Below are 22,315 nucleotides of genomic sequence, written 5' to 3' on the forward strand. Positions count from 1 at the left end.
GCATTGTCACAAACTCTCCCTATACTGGAGGAAAAGAGCTTCAGTTTGTTCCCTGTCAGATGTCCATGTAGATGTTCTGGCTCATATTTTATCTCCCTTAAATAAGTCTGGCAGTGGGACTCCTTATGTTGGACATTTTCAAATGTATGAAATGAGTCTAAATGTAAACTGTAATGGAAAATAATAAAAATATAAAGAAAGGAGCAGATACTTATTTTAAAATTGGAAGATTTGTATGCTACTTGCTCTTCTGATGAAGAAAAAAAGAGGTGTTGCTATTATCTTACAGAACAGGTCCTTGGTAGTCCAAGAGGAAATACGAGATAACAGGTAGATATATTATTCTTATTAAATTAGCAGGGTCAGATGTATCAAAAGTGTTAGCCACTCTTTTATGTTTTTTAAAAAACTTTGATGAACACTATATAGTGCATTACTTTAGAGAGATACTTTAATAGTGTTCATGGTTAGAGTATAGATAGGCTTCACGTCAAAGATAGCTGAATCTTTCCCTAACAATTCCAATGGAATTGAAAATAACAATTGATGCATGGAGTTTCTTCAATGCAAAACCTAAAGATTAAATATTTTACTCGTAGCCAAATAAATCTTACTCAGTGATATATTGGTTTATTCCAGTTTAGTTCCAAAAACGTCAAAAATTGTGAAATTCATCCAATGAATTTTTGTGCCCCAGTCTCATTTACATTGAGCTTTTCTTGAAATCTTACTTCTAAATGGTGGAGGTATAACATAATTTTGCTTCAGTTTTGTTCTTGTGGAACATGTTGGAACTCTTTACGAGAATATTTTCAAAATTAATATCACTCCCAGTATAAGCAGGTTGAACATACGGAACACATGTAAGACATTAAACTATTTAAACACACACACACACATGAATATAAAACCATGATTAAATATGGGGAGCAATTAACTTTACAGTTTTTTAAAAAGCAGAAATAGAACATAAAAGAAAATTGGAACTAAGGAATACATCATGGTAATTCCACTGAGATTTTAGAATATAACATTTGTGTTTACCAGATAAAAAACAATTTGCCCAGTCATAATGTAAGCTTGTTTGATACCTTAACTGTAGGTTTCTTGAGAAGCTAGCCAGTTTGACGTATGACCCTTTGTCACCAGTGAAAAAGCTGTGAGTCAGTTTTTTAGCATTCTTTTTTATTTTTTACAAACTGAGCTTTTAATTGATTTTTTAAAAAACGGATCAGAAGATGGTTTAATTTCTTTCAGGCAGGCTTCCTCTTACGGTGATAAGAAGGTGCATAATTTCCTTGAATATAATGATTCTGGCTTATCTTGGATGCTGATTATTTTTTTTCTGTCTGAATTACACTTACCCTTAATTATTGAAATTAAAATTAAAATTTGATGGCTGGAAACTCTGGGCGTGATGGATATATTTTCTTTTTGTTCTTTAGGGATATTCCTTTGTTGCTCCTTCTATCTTATTCAAACGTAATGCAGCCACTATGGATCCTGTTCACTTCCTGACAGCAGTGGACCGACCTGGAATTACAAGTATTGCCAGGAGTGCTATGATGAAGGTAGCGTTAAAATTTAATATAGCAGTTTAATGGCCTAATTAAAAGATGCAACTTTGTTTTATAATGTATTTATAACTTGCATTGTTTTCCCCCTCATATTTTCAGTTTCATATTTTAAAATAAAATATTTAATGATAGAATTCTTAGTGGCCTTTTAAATGTGTGTGTGTTTTTCTTGTTATTATGTTGTGTATTTTAAGTTTTTATTATGGACCAGAGCATGCCAGGCACTCCTGTCTTCCACTGCCTCCTGCCGTTTGGGCAGACTCATGTTGGTAGCTTCAAGAACACTGTCCAACCACCTCATCTAGAAGTCTAAACAAACAAACAAACAAACAAATAAATATTACATTACTTTGCTATTTCCCAAGGCAGGAAAAAGGACATACTGTAAATTTGCAATCAGTAGTAGTTGTAGTAATAATAATAATAATAATAATAATAATAATAATAAATTATTATTATTATTATTATTATTATTATTATTATTATTAATACCCCACCCAGCTGGCTGTGTTTCCCCAGCCACTCTGGGCGGCTTCCAACCGAATATTAAAAACACAGGTGGTGATCTTTTTAGGCATGTCCAACTGACACGTGGTTGTCGATGCACTTGTCGTTTTGGACCTGGAAGAGGGAGGGATGGGGGCGGAATGGGCTTATGGGTGCTTCGCCAACACTCACAGGGGCCAGGAATGGAACCCCTGCACAAAATAGGTTTTGCTATAATTAAAAATTCTCAAGTAACTTTGCTCTTTTTCTTTTTTTTTTATTCAGTAACAATTATTAAATACAGCCAGTTTCCCTCTCTTCTACCATCCCTTGCAGGACTCTTCATTTTATCTTCACTATGAACTGGACCTGAAAGAAAGACCACTGGGAGAAGGAAGTTTTTCCATCTGTCGAAAATGCTTACACAAGAAAACTAGCCAAGAATATGCAGTAAAAATAATTAGTAAAAGGTTATTTTTTTTCTTCTCGTTTCTTATAAATTTGAATAATGAAAATAGCTTTTTGTTGTTGTTTTACCTTAAAAAATGCCTCTGCTGCCCTTCAATATAGATATTCTCAGGACAGCTTACTCAACAACTTAATTAAAAAGCATAAAATAATGGCAGTGGTTAAAGAGTAATTGTTTAACAAATAAAAATGCGGGGCGGGGAAAGAAAGAAGCTTTTGACTGACACTAAAAAGACAAGCAAAGCATCAGCCAGATGAGCTTCCCTAGGGAGAATTTTCATTCATTCATTCATTCATTCATTCATTCATATACTGCCCTATACTCAGAGGGCTCAGGGAGGTTCACAGACCAAAACCAGAATAAAAAACCACAAAATACATAGTCAAAATATTTCATGAGTGAGGTGCCACCATTGAGAAGGTCCCTTCCCCAGTTGCTATCCTCCTTGCTTCTGAGGGTATAGCCGAAGAAGGATCTCAGAAGATGATCTCAGCTAAAGCACAAACATGTTTTTTAAAAGGCAAACATACTTGAGTATTTAACCTGAAGATTTACTACCAAATTGCTGCCCTGTTCACAATATAGCCAAATGTGCCCCTTTAAGATATTTTTAGAGCTTGTATAGCACAGACTCATAATTGTTTAGATCCAATGAAATGCTCGGATTGTTAAATTGTTACAAACTGACTTCTTAATATTTCAGGTTAGAATCCAACACTCAGAGAGAAATAACAGCTTTAAAACTTTGCGAAGGACATCCCCATGTTGTGAAGCTGCATGAAGTTTACCATGATCAGGTAATTAAAATAGTAAATACTGTATTGTCGAATAATTTGCTTACATTTGAACTAAACATTTTGCAAACTAAGCTGACTTTGCACAGTATAGTCATGAGATCCTGGAAGCCAAATTTTGATTGCTAGGTAGGATGCAAGGCTGTTTCGATGCTAAAACCAGGCCTGAAGCCATACAGGAATGGGCAAAGATAATCTGCTTTCTCCAGGCTTACCCACACCTGGTCAGGCACCCTAACTAATCATCTTACCCAGGAAGGGAATATTATGTAGCTAGAGTTAGTTTCAAATCACAGTATTTGCTTCCTAATTTTTACTATACGATTGCATGGTGGTAGTGAGTTGGTCAAACTCATGGTCGAACATGAGTTTGACCAAACTGCAGGAAGCAGTGGAAGACAGGAGTGCCTGGCGTGCTATGGTCCATGGGGTCACGAAGAGTCGGACACGACTAAACGACTAAACAACAACAACAACAAGTGCTACTGTTGCGATCCAACTTGGACAAGGTTGTGACCCAACAACAACAAGTGCTACTGTTGCGATCCAACTTGGACAATGTTGTGACCCACTAGTGCGTCCTGATCTACCAGTTGAAGACCAGTACTGTATACTATATACACATAATGTATGTCTTCCTGTATACGGTAATAAAAAGAATCTAAGGCTGTCATCATGGTCTGTAGTTCACATAGCTGTCTACAGGTGACCACTCCAACTCCAGTGTGAGGGACAGCAGGCAGGAGAGCAAGGAAACAGTGTTGGTGGCAGGCAGCCCAGGGGAGCTGTTTAATGGAGCAGGGAGAGATGTTTCACAGGAGCAGATGAGCAAGCTGTTGTCTGAAGTGCCTTCTGCCTTTCTTTAAAAAGGATTGGGGGTTTGGGCAAGCTGGGGAGAGAGTGAGCTGTGAGGGGATAGGCAAAGGGGTGGGTGAGGTTTAAAGAGAGGGGGGTTGTTGAGTGTTGGTAGACACACACGGTTGGCGAGCAGAATAAGCAGGGGCGGCAGGCCCTAGTATACTATATACATTAGCTTTTTGAACCTGGAGGAATTTAAAAGTAAACAGTATATATACTTGAATATTAAATACATCTAGCTGATTATTGTCCCTTGCATTTTGAAATAAATGTTCTAAAAAAGAATTTGCATGCAAATATATTGTTTATAGCTCCACACTTTTCTAGTAATGGAACTTTTGAAAGGAGGAGAATTACTTGAACGTATCCAGAAAAAGAAGCACTTCAGTGAAACTGAAGCTAGTTATATAATGCGCAGACTTGTTTCAGCAGTGAGCCACATGCACGATGTAGGAGTAGTCCACAGAGACTTAAAACCTGAGGTATGACATTATCAGCTTCTTGTAATAAGTTTTCTAGTAACAATAGAGACAGTTCACTTTTCTCATTAGGATGGAGTTTATATGTTGCGATTTGTTTATTAAGTATGAAATGAATTATCTCTACTCCTTGTGGTAAATTTTACCTGCATCTCCTGCCAACAGGACTGCCCATTGAGCGTGTGTATTTTATTTTATACTTTTTCTATTTTAGCTGTAAGCCGCTTTGGGTCCCTATCATGGAAAAAGGCAGGATATAATTAAATACAATTATTATTATCATTATTCTATGTTGTCTAGAAAATCTGTATTATGAGGTGACTAATGCATATACATTATAAAGGAAGCAATGCTATTTATTTTTGTTTTTATGCTATCTTAATTGTGTGTGCCAATGGTCATGGGAGTAGATAGGGAGAAGTCCCATCCCTCCAGTAATCCTGGGATATCAGAGAATTCAGGACAAATAAGTACTTCTTCTAACAACGTATGCTTAAACTATGGAATTCCCTCCCATAGGTTGTAGTGATAGCCACTAATTTGGATGGATTTAACAGTGGATTAGACAAATTAATGGAGGATAGCACTCTCAATGAATACTGGCCATGACAGCTATGTTCCACCTCACTGTCAGAGGCAGTGTGCCTCTGAACACCAGTTGCCAGGAATCGCAAGTGGGGAGAGCACTGTTGTGCTCATTGCCTGCTTGCAAGCACTCCATAGGCATTTGACTGCCCACTGGACTAGATGTGTCTTCAGGCTGATACAGCCAGGCTTTTCCTACATTCTTATGATGTGAGTTGTAGTCTGCAGGGCTACAGGTCCCCCATCCCTAAGAGAAGGCATAACTACAGTTATCTCAAGTATTTAAAAATAAAGAATGTATTTAGGTTTATATTGACAGCATATCTTGCAAATCTCTAATTTAATTTTCTCTCTCTTAGAATTTATTATTTACAGATGAAAATGATAGTTCAGAAATAAAAATAATTGATTTTGGATTTGCCCGCTTAAAGCCACCTGACAATCAGCCTCTTAAAACGCCGTGTTTTACCCTTCATTATGCTGCACCAGAGCTCTTAAATCATAGTGGTTATGATGAATCCTGTGATCTCTGGAGTTTGGGAGTCATTTTGGTAAGCTAATTGCTCATTTTATTCTGCATTTTTAAATAACTGACAAGCATTTCCTCAGATTGCTAGTGGAAAAGGGTTGCTTATAATGGTCCCAGATTAAGGTATGAGTGCTGGCCATTAGTTAGTAGAATGTATATTTACTGGACTTGTGCAGATATACTATTGGCTATCTTAATCATAGTTAAGAGGGGAGGGTTTGAATTCAACCTTAGCTGTTTGCAAATTGAATGCTTTTGATCCATTCCCACTGACAGAAGTAGGGAGTTACAACACTGGCAAAAGTGGGAGAGGAGGCAATTTTCATTTGAGTGGAGTAAAAATGTTCTCAGGTGGGATATGAAGTCTCCCTCTAATGCAGGCATCCCCAAACTTCGGCCCTCCAGATGTTTTGGACTACAATTCCAGTCATCACTGACCATTGGTCCTGTTAGCTAGGGATCATGGGAGTTGTAGGCTAAAACATCTGGAGGACCGCAGTTTGGGGATGCCTGCTCTAATGCTTGAAGGCAAGATTGCTAATTTAGAGGACCTTGCTCACATCCAGCTGCCTAACACCAGTTTTACTCCTGCTTTAAGGAGGTTGTATCCCAAACTTGTCTTCCTGCTTTGTTCAGGCATTTTTGCCCTTTTTGTGAGTTCTCAGTTGTGTTCTGTGTGGTGTTTATTGTCTCTTTAGCTCCCAGACAGTGCTACAGCAGTTTTAGAGAAGACTTTGGCCAGGGTCAAGAGGCAACTGCTTAAAATTAAAGGTAGCCCGTAAGCAATGCGTTCTTTTAGCCTGTTAAGTGACATCAGTTCCTCAACTGGCATCACTGTCAAGTGGTCAGGGAGCTGTGCCTTTAACTAAGGAACAATTTCCCTCTCTGTCATTACCTCCATTGTGCCCCTGATAATGATAACTGACAAGACTACTTTGCCTGTCAGCAAAAAAAGCCGCAAGAAGGCAGTGAATAAAAAGGTGGGCCACCAGAGGGAGTTTGGCCATGTGCATCCAGAGATGACCTAAGCCTATGTTCTTCTGTGTTCCCTGTGGCTTGTTTCATATTTGTGTTATGTGTGGGTTTTCACAGCTTAGATGGTTGTATACCGGTAGGAGCTGGCTGGATGTGAGCAAGGCCCTTTAAATTAGTTGTACTTCTGCCTTCACGTGCTAAGGGGAGCATCTGATCACTTAAAGAATAATACTTTTCATATAAGACCAGTGGCCCTTTTCTACGGATTACTCTGCCCCCTTGCAGTCACCACATACCTTTCCAGAGGGTCCAGAATTGGCCAAATGAGTCATTAAGCGGGTGCAAGGGGTTGCAGGGAGAGGAGGTAGTGGCAAAAATCCCTTCCACTGGTGGGTTTGCCCTCTCAATGGAACTCCATGCAAGTGATGCGCCTGCTGACAGGAGGAAAGCTTGGATCCAAGTTAAGGAGTGGACAATAGAACCACACACATTTCCATAGCAGCTTTGCTTAAGCACAATTTGATTGTTGTGTAGTCGTTTAGTCGTGTCCGACTCTTCTTGACCCCATGGACAAGAGCACGCCAGGCACTCCTCTCTTCCACTGCCTCCTGCAGTTTAGTCAGACTCATGTTCATAGCTTCGAGAACACTGTCCAACCATCTTGTCCTCTGTCGTCCCCTTCTCCTAGTGCCCTCAATCTTTCCCAACATCAGGGTCTTTTCCAAGGATTCTTCTCTTCTCATGAGGTGGCCAAAGTATTGGAGCCTCAGCTTCACGATCTGTCCTTCCAGTGAGCACTCAGGGCTGATTTCCTTCAGAATGGAGAGGTTTGATCTTCTTGCAGTCCATGGGACTCTCAAGAGTCTCCTCCAGCACCATAATTCAAAAGCATCAATTCTTCGGCGATCAGCCTTCTTGATGGTCCAGCTCTCACTTCCATACATCACTACTGGGAAAACCATAGCTTTAACTATACGGACCTTTGTAGGCAAGGTGATGTCTCTGCTTTTTAAGATGCTGTCTAGGTTTGTCATTGCTTTTCTCCCAAGAAGCAGGCGCCTTTTAATTTCGTGACTGCTGTCACCATCTGCAGTGATAATGGAAACCAGGAAAGTAAAATCTCTCACTGCCTCCATTTCTTCCCCTTCTATTTGCCAGGAGGTGATGGGACCAGTGGCCATGATCTTGGTTTTTTTGATGTTGAGCTTCAGACCATATTTTGCGCTCTCCTCTTTCACCCTCATTAAAAGGTTCTTTAATTCCTCCTCACTTTCTGCCATCAAGGTTGTGTCATCAGCATACCTGAGGTTGTTGATATTTCTTCCGGCAATCTTTATTCCGGCTTGGGATTCATCCAGTCCAGCCTTTCGCATGATGAATTCTGCATATAAGTTAAATAAGCAGGGAGACAATATACAGCCTTGTCATACTCCTTTCCCAATTTTGAACCCATCAGTTGTTCCATATCCAGTTCTAACTGTAGCTTCTTGTCCCACATAGAGATTTCTCAGGAGACAGATGAGATGATCAGGCACTCCCATTTCTTTAAGAACTTGCCATAGTTTGCTGTGGTCGACACAGTCAAATGCTTTTGCGTAGTCAATGAAGCAGAAGTAGATGTTTTGCTGGAACTCTCTAGCTTTCTCCATAATTCAGCACATGTTTGCAATTTGGTCTCTGGTTCCTCTGCGCCTTCGAAATCCAGCTTGCACTTCTGGGAGTTCTTGGTCCACATACTGCTTATGCCTGCCTTGTAGAATTTTAAGCATAACCTTGCTAGCGTGTGAAATGAGCGCAATTGTGTGGTAGTTAGTTGGAGCATTCTTTGGCACTGCCCTTCTTTGGGATTGGGATGTAGACTGATCTTCTCCAATCCTCTGGCCACTGCTGAGTTTTCCAAACTTGCTGGCATATTGAGTGTAGCGTAGCACCTTAACAGCATCATCTTTTAAAATTTTAAGTAGTTTGATAATCAAGTTCAAATAATAGATAATCAAGAATTTCATTAGTCTTAAGCATGGTTAATAACCTGTTCTGACATACCCCTTAACTATGCCTAGTGCAGGGTGTGTAATGCAGGAGGGGAACGTGTGATACCTCATCTGGCTACTGATATCTTAATAATGACTAAGAGAGAAGTCTGTATGTTATATCTGTATAGCCCACTGTTATAGAAATAACACCAAAAGGATAGTATATTTGATGCTGGAGATTTTATCACTTGGTTTCAGGAAAGTTTACTGAACTTCAACTGTTCTGTAACTTCTGAAAATATTATCTTAAATTGTGTGGACATCTAAAAATTGTCTTGTTTCCCCCCTAATGTAATTTAAATTGCTTAGCTAACTGTAGATTGGTTATGGCATGTTTAATTTGTGTGTGTGTTTGTGTATACATTTCTCTCTCACTCACTCACACGCAGACATACACACACCCCTATATGTAGTAGTGATTCAGAATTTTTCATTTTTGAAAAGTATACAATGCTCTCAGGACAAGTACCCTTCCAGTCTCAAGATAAAAATGTAACATGCACAAGTGCATTGGAAATTATGAAGAAAATTAAGAGAGGAGAGTTCTCTTTTGAAGGAGATGCTTGGAAGAATGTCTCTCAGGAAGCCAAAGATTTGATACAAGGTATATATATTGACCCATAATTTCTTTACAGTACTGTACTATGTTTCTAGTAATTCCTTTAACTGTTAGTAGTATGATTTATAATTCTATAATATAGAATAATTCTATAATATAGTAGTATAATTCTTGGAATTAATTAAAATGATCATAATTTAATCTTATTTCCTAGATGTTATGAAATGATTTTATGCAACTTCTGCAAATACTCAATAAATACTGTTATGAACAATTTATTTAATAATGATGCTCTGATTATAAAAATGTCCATAATTAATCTATTCATTCAAGATTGATTTGTATGATTCTAAAATCTAAATTTATTTAAAGTTATAAGCTGGATTGTTTAAGCAGTTCATTTTTGTTTATAAATGAATATTTAATAAGGACTGATAAACCCATAAACTGGTTCATTGATTTAAGAATGTCTAATAAATTCCTATTAGGACTTCTTACAGTGGATCCAAATAAGAGAATTAAAATGACCAGTTTGAGATACAATGAATGGCTTCAAGATGGTAGCCAACTGTCATCCAACCCGTTAATGACTCCAGACAATTTAGGATCTTCAGGAGCTGCTGTACACTCTTATGTCAAAGCAACCTTTAATGTAAGCTCATATAGTCTTACTTTCTAAACATTAAACCATGTGCTTCTTTTGTCAGCCTATCATTTAAAGTGGGATGCACTTTAGTTCCATATACATTCAGAAATATCTGCAGCTTTATCTCAAACTGAGGACTCTTCATCTTGACCCCTTTAATGAGGCACCCCTGCTTTCTCTGTTAGTCCCAGTGGGGTTCCTGAACATGTGGATCATGATGTAAAATTGGGAGAATAGTGTGTGGGGGGGGGGGGTAAATTGGAAGAATTAACACTCAAACTGCTGTTGAAAAAACTCCTTTGAGACATCAGGTCCTGTTTCTGGTTCTGCCAATAGTTGTCTGCCCCGAAGGTAATGATCTCCACTTACAAAATCCTTCCTGCTCAGTTGTTCTTCTGGCTAAAGCCAGGACTGCATTTATATATCAAACTAAATGTAAATAAAAATTAAACTGATTAATTAATTTTGTTGTTTATACCCTGCCCATCTGGCTGGGTTCCCCCAGCAACTCTAGGCAGCTTCCAGCAAAATATAAAAAATAATAACATGTCAGTCATAAAAACTTCACTGAATAGGGCTGCCTTCAGATGTTTTCTAAAAGTTGTGTAATTCTTTATCTCCCCTCTGCCTGGTTCCCTGTAACTTTACTTCTCACAGTGAGGGAACCACCAGAAGACCCTCGGAAGTGGACCTCAGTGTCCAGGCTGAATGATAGAGGTGAAGACACTCATTCAGCTATACTGGGCCAAGGCTGCTTAGGGCTTTAAATTTGAATTGTGCTTGGAAACGTACTGGCAGCCTGTGTAGATCCTTTAGGACTGGTGTTACATGGTCTCGGCGGCCACTCTCAGTCACCAGTCTAGCTGCCACATTTTGGATTAGTTGTAGTTTCCAAGTCACCTTCAAAAGTAGCCCCACATAGAGTGTGTTGCAGTAATGCAAGCGGGAGATAACCAGAGCATGTACTATTCTGGCAAGACAGTCTGCAGGCAGGTAGGCTCTCTGCCAGCATCCGAGATGGAGCTGGTAGACAGCTGCCCTGAGATGCTAGGAGAATAGAATATAGAAATATTATAAAGATTATAACAATAATAAAAACATTATGACACCCATCTCTTGAGATTCAGAATCTGCATTAACGAAAGGATAAAGATACGCTGAAAAGAGCACTTTCTAAATCCAACCTTCTATAGTTTTTCCCCTCAAAAGTACTTCTTAAACTAATTTTTAAAACTTAAACCAAATTCTCTTCTATTCCTTACCATTATTTGAGAAAGATGGTACCCTTCCCTCCAAATCCTGCACAACTCCCACAAAGCTAATAAATTGTCAACTCTTATGTCCCAGCAGCCATTTCTGTCACCAAATCTACAACTGACTCCAGGCCTCATATTTAGCCAAGATATGGACTAAGCCCCTCAAATGGGTGTCAGAAGGCCTTAGTGTTACCACATTGTGTCTGATAGCTGCTGAGGTTCCAGCATCATTGATGGATTACTCTGCCCCAACCTTTAAAGCTGCATTTGCACTGGGTTTGGGAGCTGCCATATTAATTTCTCATAATGTCCTCAACTTGGCGTTCGTTTGGGGGCATTGTGAGTTTAGCCATCAGAATGTAGTTTGCCTAGGACCTCCTGGAACAGACCCTGACACTAATAAATATTTCCGGAAGAAATGGTGGGATGAATTAGGCTTGTTGCTTGTAGTATGGAAGCCTACCTCTCTTTCTGCTTTTAGGATAACTACCATTTGTGAAACTGCCAGGAACAATAGGTAAATTTACATTAGAAGCTAGGATTGTAGCCTACAACAATATTAAATGGTATATTAATTGTTGGATATTTAATCAAGTCTTCTTGCTAAAAATATTTTGAAATCTGTAATGCAATTCTTTAGGGAAAATATTCTTAATACTTTCATATTTAAGCAACTATAAAAACCGGTTTCAGTTTGAATATACATAATTGCATCTATCTTTTTAAATAGGCCTTTAACAAATACAAGAGGGAAGGATTTTGCCTACAGAATGTTGACAAGGCACCTCTTGCAAAAAGAAGGAAGATGAAAAAAACAAGTACAAGTACCGAGACTCGCAGCAGTTCCAGTGAAAGTTCTCATTCTTCTTCTTCTCATTCACATGGTAAAACTACTCCTACAAAGACCCTGCAGCCAGCAAATCCTGCAGACAGCAATAATCCAGAGAGCATCTTCCAATTCTCCGACTGAAAAACAGAGATTTGCTCTGATGAAGAATTTGCTGGCATATGTGTTCCTTTAAAAAGAGTGTTTAGATGTGTATGGAAGGACTTCTGGTCCAGTGGAGGCGTCCACTAAAATAGGAGGAGAGGCATTCATTAACTCTATTCTGGAGTGTCCCCCAACTCTGGTGCAGATTCTTGGGGTGGGCAATGGAGGCTGAGATGGGGAACTCAGTAAGAACTGAATCCCACCTCTTCTGTTAGCAAATGCCTCTGCTGGATCAAAAATCCTTCCATAAGCACACAATCACTTGTTGGATTCTGCCCATAGCTTATAGGCACACATTTTATTTTCTAATCTTTTGTTTCAGTCCTAGTCTGAAAAATGACATGTTAAAATACTGCTGTGGTTATAACCAGCATTGAGGTTGTTGAAGCTATTAATGAACAAAGCTTGGGGTGGAATTCAACATCATGCTAATAGTTTCCTCCCCACCAGCACAAGCATTTCTGCTTGCCAGACAGAACCATCTCCCCTCTCCTCCCCCTGTGTGCTGTTCTGGGGGTTCTCCCAACTCACCACCTTTGTGGGAGGAGCGGGCAGGGTACATGGGGGGGAGGAGAAGGGGGGGAAAGCTTGATTGTGCTACTGGGAGTCCCAGCACTGGCTTCCACTAACACACTGGGTTAGTTGAATCCGGCCCTTGTAGTCCTTTGAGGTAGCTGGACATGCAAAATAGGCTTTCTCATTGCTAGTTAAGGAACTATAGTTTCATAAGCTCTCAGAACTCCCTTTACTAGCAGTGACTGTCCAGGATTCATGCAGATACCTTAATTAAGGCTGGGTTTCTTTGGAAATTTCTGTATATTGGAAAGATGACAGTATGATTTTATGAGTCTTGAAACATAATGGCCAGGATCAAAAATAGTGGCTTTCACAAATGCAGCAGCTTTTGTCCATATGCAGGTTTCCTGCATAAGGAAAATCAAGTCACATCCAAAGATAATTTTCAGCATGTGAAATGGATGCACAGATCCTTGCACAATACACAGGCAACATTTTTGCTGTTCAGGGCTTGGCAACTAGTATGCAGAACTTTGTGATTACTTCTTCTGTAGATTTTGGCCATTTCCTATTTTCTATTTTGAATGACTTTTGGGGTTTTTTAATAGCTTCTAATACAGTACTTATAAAAGGAACTTACTGTTTTCTTAGCATTCAGTGCTAAAAACATGTCAAGATTTTCTAAACAAATAGGTTTATCTTATACAGTATATTTATGCCTAGTTGCTAAATATAAAAATGATTTTCTCTTAATTGCAAATTCTATATTCCTGCTATCATGTGTGGGTCCAAAAATTAAGCATGCTGTGATATATTTGACAGTGTGCTATCTAGTTGTAGCATAATATTTGAGGTTTTAATGATACGTAATGCTTACGCATGATTTGGTACACCTATAATTGCATTTGGTGAGTAGCTGAACAAAGTGAAAAATGCCTTTTGGAGATGCTGTGTAACTTGGAGATGCTCTAGTAACTGCAGTGAGAATTATGAACTTACCACACCATTCAGCTTTGCAATATTAAGCTTTTGTTTTCTTGCCATGATTTCCAGACCTATATGCAATACTCTTCAGATTGTGCCTCCTCTCATGTTGGGGCATGTTTTGACTTTAAACCATATATGCACTGGGAAAACTAAAGGGATATTCTATCAAACACTGTGCTTCACATTTGTACACTGTGTTTGTAATACGGTAAGATTTCCTACCGTAGCTGTAATATATTTGGAATCATAAATGTGACTTATTGATGCATTTAAAATGGTAACGTTTTTAATTGTGATGCATAATTTCTCAACATATGCAGAGCACTTCTACAGCACATGTGCTCCAATCTTGCAAAAAGTTATTGAGTAGTCCCATTGTGAATTCTTTGGGGCAGTTTGTGTAAAGTTAAACTCATGCATAGATATTTGCATGATCAGAGAACATCTAGTAGTTTGTAAAAACACCTTGCTGCATTGTAAAATAAACTAGATCCAAATCCTATGCATATATATATATATATATATATATATATATATATATATATATGGCTTGTTTACAAAGTTGCATCTATTATCAGTGTTTTGAGAAATCTAATGCAGGCTTACCTATGGAAATTGATGGAAAACTGTCTTGAAAAGAGTATATTTTTTCTGTGTTGCTGTAGTGTAATTGGTAGCACTTTCATCAGGAATGAGATTAATGGTTCAAGAGGTATTTTATGTGTGGCTTTCTAGATTCTTGTCAGCATTCTTGCAATCAAATTGTCATTTACAGAAAAGTTGAGATTCTAGCCTTTGTTGTAGCCTTGCGGATCTAGTGATAGAAACTAGGAAGCTTGTAATCTAGCAACAGATGAGCAATGTGATCTTTTGCATGTTTGTTAATGCATGCTTACTTAAAAGCAAAAGCTGCTGAAGTTTAACTGACTAGCAAGGATCATATAATTGCAACCATAATTATTTTGTCCCTTGAGGTGGCTTAAGTGACTTAATCATTTGACATCCTAATCTGAGTTTGTTCACAATTGGAGTTGCTAATTCCAAGATCCATACAGCATAGAATTAACACAGCTTGTTCACCAGATGTGCCTTGGCTTCCACACTGTGTTTAGGAACTTACATTATGCCTGCAGTTTGTATATTCAAACATGGACGGGACAGAAGCTTGTACTGTTTTTTTTCCTTCCATTTTTTTCATTTTTAAGGCAGATAAGCTGGAACACTTAAAAGTTTCCAGTATGGCCCTGGTGCTAAAAAAGTGGCACATCTTTGAGTCTGAGAAGTTCTCACAGTTTATTTATATGAATTACTTAGGCCAGGCATCCCCAAACTTTGGCCCTCCAGATGTTTTGGACTACAATTCCCATCATCCCTGACCACTGGTCCTGTTAGCTAGGGATCATGGGAGTTGTAGGCCAAAACATCTGGAGGGCCAAAGTTTGGGGATGCCTGACTTAGGCTGTAGTCTTTTGCATACTTATTTGGAAGCCCCATTGAATTCAGTGGGGCCTAATTCTGAGTAAATATGCATAGGATTGTGCTCTTAATTTAATACTTTGAGATAAATTGCCACAGAGCTTCTAAACTGATAGAAAATATGAAAACTGTATTGTTTACATTATCCGGATCTTTATATTTTAAAGTTTTATGTGATGATAGCACAAATAACTTAAAGTAGTAGTTTAAATTAAGCTGTTCAGTACTATGCCAGCATTTAGTTTGGATTCACTTGGTGAATCTTTCTTCAAGAATATGACCTTCCCTTCCCTCTCCACCCCCCATTGTATTGACCTATACAATGGAACATTTTCTCTGTAATAAATCAATGCATCATGATTATGCAAAAACCACCAATTAATAGATGAAAGCTATTTTAGTGTTCAGTAAATTAAACAGAAATGTTTTGCTATACTTCTTTTGATTTTTCCATTTCACTTTAAAGATTGATTAAAATGTGTACTTTTAAAAATAAATTCTTAGGAGTTCAGCAGATTAAATTGCAATGCGGTGAGCCCTAATTTAAATCTATATGTAGTTTAAAATAATTATTTAAAACAATCTAGTCCCTTTTGGAGAAATCCAAATAAATGGTGTTTTATATTAGAATAGTTTCATTGATATTTGGTAGGACTTCATAAAACGTGCAGAGTAAAATAATGATTTAATTTCTCAGGAAAAGGGGGAGTTTGTATTTCCATTGTTCTCTTGCACAGGCAGCTATCAAGAAAGATCGTGAACATTTTTGTACTCTTGGGAGTGGATTTTATCTGATAAAAGCATAAGTGGGTGCAGAGCACAACTTTGATTATGTTTTTATTCAAATAGTTATGTTTTCAAAATTTTGAATGCGTACATTATATAATTTTATTGGTTACATTTTGAAATAGGTATAATATGCTAAGTAGAGAAAGTAGTATAATAATAGTGATTAAGTGGTAGAGATTAAGTGGTACAGATGCAGTTGTGTTGCCATAAATGCTACTTGCATCGGACAATTAATTAGTTTAATAAAATGTTATTCCTTCAAGCTGATAGAAAAAAAATACTAAAAGCGTGAAGCAAATAATTTCTTATGGCTTGATCATGTTTAGTCTTCAGTCTATCAGGCAAATGGATATTGTTTCCTGTTTGCAGTGCAACAGAACTGGGGACAGGACTGTGGATGACTCCCTTCTCTGGCTAATTTGTTAATTGATTCTCCAGGACACCAGTAGGTCGGTGCAATATTATTTTAGGAAACTCCTCCAGTGAAGCTAGAAAACTTTGGGGTTTTTTTTGTTTTAATTTCAGGAAAAAATGTTTAATATATTTACAGAGAAAATATTTGTATCGGGTATACATAAAAACAATCCATATGCACTTTTACATGGAGGAAGCAGGGAAGATGTGATTTTGAGGAACCGGGCAGGGCAGGGGTGTTGCAAGGAGAAGGGGAAATAAATTAAATTTTCCATTTGCCTGTGGGAGAATTCTGTTCTGGGGAAATCTGGATCCTACCTGATGAACCAAACAAGGATAAAATGTAAACCCCAAATTTTATATACAGTAATTAATCAGGGTTTCTTTTCTACTGGAGAAAGCCATGTAAACCCACAGATATTGGTATGGCTAAATATATAATTTTCTGATATGTTTATGTTAAGGCTTATATTGCTACAAAAGAGAAGATAATGTTGGTTTGTGACATGAAACATAATTGTTATGATAGTTATCTGTGTGCAAAGCTTGTTCCCCTTAATTGATTTTGTGTCCTTCACTAGTTAAGGTTTCATGCTAAAATCCTTTACAGGGTTAACTGGGAGTAAGCTCCATTGAACTCTGTGGGATTTATTGCTGAGTAAATATATACATAAGATTGTGTTATGGATTGTGTTATACATAATCCTGCATAGTCAATTGAAGGTTTAATTCAGTTGAACTAAAATCAAAACAATAGGCTTTATTTATTTCCATCTCTCTTTTTATTGACTTAGTCCATCCAGCCCATTACAGTCTGAATAGTAGTAGTACATCTCCAGGATCTAAGGCAAGGCTCTTCTCCAGTCCTGCTACCAGAGATTATTTAAACCAGGGGCCCCAAACTACGGCCCCCGGGCCGGATGCGGCCCAATTGGCCTCCCAATCCGGCCCGCGACGACCCCCGCCGCCCGCTGCCGCTGCCCGCTCTTACGGCGCGCGGCGCGGCGGCGATCTTCAAAATTGGCAAAAAAATCGCCGAAAATCCTTTGTGCGCATGCGTATGGGCCTCTCCCGACCCAGAAGAGGTCATTTCCGATGCACTTCCGGGTTGGGGGAGGCCCATACTCATGCGCACAAGCGATTTTCGGCGATTTTTTTCCGACCGTGTGCGTGTGCGCATGCGCATGGGTGCGCGCTCCCCCGCCCTCCGGCCCGCCGCGCGGTCGGCGCGGCGGGCACCGGCCCGAAGCCCAGTAAGTCTGGGGACCCCTGATTTAAACTGAGTTGGAAACACCCCCATTCTAAATGAAGTGTGGTTTTGTATCAAGGCGTTAGTCAATTGTGACACTAATATAGAAGAGTTTGCCACAAAATGTTGATGTGTTAGGTGACATAATAATCCAATTCCAAAACTCTTATTTGTAAACCTATTAGCTCCTTTTTAAGCATGTTTTTTCAACTTGCTGAGAATTTTCTGTCCTTTTCTATTGTCAAAATATAATAAATGTAAGCATATTGTTTGCTAGATGTTAAAGATATGCACTAATTAGTCCCTAACATTTCTAAATAAAGTTCTTAATTATGACAAATATTTAGAAACAATTTAGAAACAGCATAGCCAGATCTTATATGCTATTTTAGGCTTACACAAAAGGCATGAACTGAAAGATGTATACAATAGATGGATAAAAAGTATGTTAAACATTCATTGGGATATTTCTAGAAGTTTAGGAATAATTAGTGCTTAAAAAGTGCTTTTGTTTTTAAAGCCAAGAAATATTTTTGATTGATTGGTCTCTCCTAATTTTATTTATATAAATTCTTCTTACAACTGCCACTCTTCTTCAGACTAGCCCAATAGCACATTCCATGTCACCTGTATGAGTGACATGGCATGCTTAGCCAAACCTGCTCCACAGGGTTGGGGGACTCTTGGGAACAGTGAGGGTGGTGGCGTAAACAGGGTGGAGCACTTAGAAATCTCTTGAGGAAGCCTCAGCCATTTTAAAGTGCTAGAATGAATGGGAAGGATGAAAAAGCCATGTTTCGAGAGAGTTGCAACTGCTTGCAGCACATTTATTTTTGTGGTGGAAGAAAGTTTGCTTTGCACAATGGAAGGGGATATATCCAGCACATTTTTTTTAAAAAAAAAAATCAGTACAAGTTCTCCCAGGATAATTGGGAGATTGATTTTTCACATTTCCAGTGATGTTATAAGCACACCTTTAGATGCTTATGATACTTGATACTGGTAAATCCCCTTCCTCAAAACACTTGCGGTGACAATGGAAATGCTGGAAAAAAAGAGTGATATCCCCCAACCAACTACCAGCATAAGAGATAAGTACAGTATGTTCCTGAGATACTATCACAAATTTGGTTTTGACTAAAATTAAGATGGGGTTTTAAGAAGCTAACTGAAAAGTTTTGTAAAGTAAGAAATAAGCAAACTATTCTTTTGGAATAGAGTTTTCAAATCCTATGCTTTTTCTGTCCCTCAGTAATTATTTTTTCTATAGGTAAACTTCATACATACTAATTTTTGCTCTGTTAGCTGTATCTTAGTGTTCTGTTTCCAGTGTCCTTGAGATTCCGATAATTAATCTCTAAAAGAATGGAGCATATATAACCAACGCATCTAGCAGGGAAGATTTGTGAATGGAAGCAGGCTTCTAATTGCATAGGCACTGTAGAGTGGATACAGATGTCTTGTCATATTGCAGTATTCATTATTGGCTGACTGTACTGGCTGGGCACATTTTTTGGGATGGGGGTACAAGCATTTTTAGATAAGCTGGTTCCTTGAGGGCATTAAAGAAGAATTGAGAATGAATTTTATGTCATTTAGTCTTCTTGTACAAATGTTTTCATTAACTGACTGCTATTTCATGTCCCCTACATTGCTCAGAAAATTAGTTCTGGCTGCTTAGGACTATCCTGAGAAAGTGATCAAGGGGGTCTGTAAGATCAAGGAGATGGAACAACCCCCACCCCACACAGCCCAGAGGAAAGATTGCAGCATTTCAGACTTTTTAGTTTAGAGAAAAGACAAGTAAGAGGTGACATATAATTTATAAATTTCTGCATGAAAGTATGGAGAGAGTAGATAAACATTTTTCTCCTTCATTATGCCACAACTCATGGACTTCCAATGAACCTGAAAGCACTTTTTCATGAAGCAAATAGTTGTCATGGAACTTGCTCCCCCAGGAAACAGTGATGGCCACCAATTTGGATGGCTTTTAAGAGAAGATTAGACAAATCCATGGAAGACAATGGAAATCAGTGGCTACTAGCCATGCTGGCTATGTTCTAACTCCACTGTCAGGCAGTATGAATGCCAGTTGCTGGGAACTGAAGGTGGGCAGAGTTCTGTTGTGCTCGTGCAGGCTTCCCAGAGGCATTTGGTTGGCCACTAGGAACAGGACTTTGGACCAGGTGGCCCATTGGCCTGATCCAAAAGGCACGTCTTTGGACCATTGGCTTGTCATGCTCCTAGCAACTCCAGTTTTGTACTGGTACGTTCTTCAGAGTATCTGCTACAGTTCACCTACTTGGCTTGTGTAGCAGATCAGGGTAAATAGTGTTCCATAATGGTTTTATAGATTTTAAAGATTTTATAGATTTGGTAAATCAGAAAAATAAGAATTGAAAGGAAAAGTAGTACTATAAGAGAGAGAGCTTGTCTCTTAAATTATGACATTTCATTTTTAAAGGTTACACTCAAGAATAATGACACTTCTAAATAACTTATTTTTACATTTGTAACATGAGGCACAATTTTGGTGTGTACTCTTGAATATAATTCCCCCCCCTTTATTCTAAAATGAATGGGTTTCTTAACAATTTTATTTCCTTTCCTTTGCGTTGTTACTCCTTTATTTCTGAAAGAACTTGGATATAACTCCCAACTAGTACTGATTACCACAACATTAATCAGAGTTCTCCAAATATCTTTTATTAACAAATGCTATTTGTGTTGTTCTAGGAGATAGAGTATTAATTGTTGTATCTGTATTTAAGTATAATGTACAGTTGAAACCCACAACTCATTTCCTAATGTATTGTGGTAAATGTAATTCATTAGGATAAACAGTGGGGGTTTTCTGTAAATGAACAAACTTCATATCTTCTGTTAAAAATTTATAGAGTCAAAGTACATGTATAACATGGAAATCAGTGTGAGTCCTTCCCACACCCTGATCCAGTGACAGGATTGTACTCCTTATGTAGCAGATTAGCTTGATAAGAGGCACCTGAATTAATCCTTGACTGTATAGGTCTGAAGCCAAGATGAAGCAACTAAAAAAACATGGACACCTCTAGCACCAATAACCTGGTAATGAGAGGAGGAAATGGGAACCTGAACTGAGCTGGTAGACCCTTGATTCGCCTGCTTGGCAGATGATTAGGTATATCCCTGCCTTAAATTTAGGAAGAAATCCATATATCCTAATTTGATAAAATGCTGTGGAAACATGGAAAAGGAATTGTCAGGCTGCTTCCTCCCCATAACCCATTTTGAGTACAAAAGCAGCTTTGGCATGAATACCTATTTGATCATCATGGTTGGATAGTTTCTGGGCTCAGGGTATAAGAATAACTTTTCCCTTTGCTGTTGGCCTTTCAAATTGATCAGCTGTTGCTCATGTAACTATGAATGCTCTGTCGCATCAGGAAAGGGGCGTATGGGAGTTCTGGTAATTCATCAAGTGCATTCCACTAGTCTTCTATGTGAGTCTGAGTAGGGCATCTGACTGCTTTAAACCTCTGCTGTTTTTAGCCTTTGTAGTTGGATTGCTTTATTTGTATCTTGAACATTTGTTTTATGGTCTTAATTATATTTTGTAAGCTGCCTTGGCAGGGCTTTGCCCTGAAAAGCAGCATATAAATTTTATTATAGAAGTCTGCAATCCTAATCTAAATTACCTATTAGAAAGCCCCATTGAGTTCAGTAGGATTTACTTCTGAGTAGGCATGGCTAGGGTTGCACTGTAAGTGTGTTTCATGGTGTGTGTTAAACATGAGACTATGTTGAGGCTACTGTGGGTACAACGGATGGATGTGACTATATATTGGAAAACACATCAGGAAAAGGGAAGAAAATAGAACAAGGTGCATCTAAAGTACTGTGTAAGATGGAAGCTGTTGAGAGAGGATTGCATTGTGAAGCACAAGCTTTTGCTTTGCTTAAGGAGATAACTATTTTTAAACATTTAACTGTAGGTCAAATAAGCAAGATCTTTGTGGTTTTCACAAAGAACTTGCTTGTTTTGTAAACTTTAACACTCTACTGATATTTTAAATGTGTGTTTCCTTCGTACGTTATCTCTTTCTATTTGTGGAGTTCTTAATAATATTTAACATTTTGGGAACTATGATAGAAACATATCTATCCATAGAATATCTTTTTTTTATATGCAAACTTTGTACCATGATAGAATTTTAATTTTAATTATTAATTTACAGGTTCTTATTAGATATATAATAGGTTTTTTCTTTTTTCCATGCAAATATAATATATACAATAAAGGCTTTTATTCAGACATCTTCCCAAAGTGTAATATTTATATGGTTTATATGCAAACAATTAACAGTAGTTTTAAAATGTTGGGATTGTTTCATTCTAGCTGGGCTAGAACTTGCTAACTTATTGTGTACAGTGGAACATAGGCTCCTTTAGAATTATTTTGATGAAAGAAAAAATTATGTGTTTTTCCTCCTCCAGCATCCCAATCCCCAGGGTTACATATACTGTATATTACACATTAAGCTGTGTTAATCTTTCTTGGATGCTTTATTACTGTTACAGTCGATACTGCCATTCACCAGTTTCTAAATACTGTACACAAATTAAGGGATTTTATATTATTTACTTTTAATTGTCAGTATTGAC

At 38.1% G+C, this 22,315-nt stretch overlaps 1 protein-coding gene across 2 annotated transcripts in view; it reads left to right on the plus strand.

The window, feature by feature from the left end:
- RPS6KA5 (ribosomal protein S6 kinase A5) overlaps positions 1-17,462 on the plus strand; it is a 35,476-nt gene extending 18,014 nt beyond the window's left edge. For both annotated transcript variants that reach the window (XM_035101905.2, XM_035101908.2), the window contains 8 exons: positions 1,446-1,571; positions 2,400-2,533; positions 3,236-3,329; positions 4,496-4,666; positions 5,608-5,799; positions 9,230-9,389; positions 9,833-9,996; positions 11,977-17,462. In XM_035101905.2, coding sequence (XP_034957796.2) covers positions 1,446-1,571; positions 2,400-2,533; positions 3,236-3,329; positions 4,496-4,666; positions 5,608-5,799; positions 9,230-9,389; positions 9,833-9,996; positions 11,977-12,216 — 1,281 coding nt within the window. In that variant the 3' untranslated portion in view covers positions 12,217-17,462. The remainder of the gene's footprint in view (positions 1-1,445; positions 1,572-2,399; positions 2,534-3,235; positions 3,330-4,495; positions 4,667-5,607; positions 5,800-9,229; positions 9,390-9,832; positions 9,997-11,976) is intronic.
- The last annotated feature ends 4,853 nt before the right edge of the window (positions 17,463-22,315 follow it).

Source organism: Zootoca vivipara, chromosome 1, assembly GCF_963506605.1.
Source record: "Zootoca vivipara chromosome 1, rZooViv1.1, whole genome shotgun sequence".
NCBI lineage: Eukaryota > Metazoa > Chordata > Lepidosauria > Squamata > Lacertidae > Zootoca > Zootoca vivipara.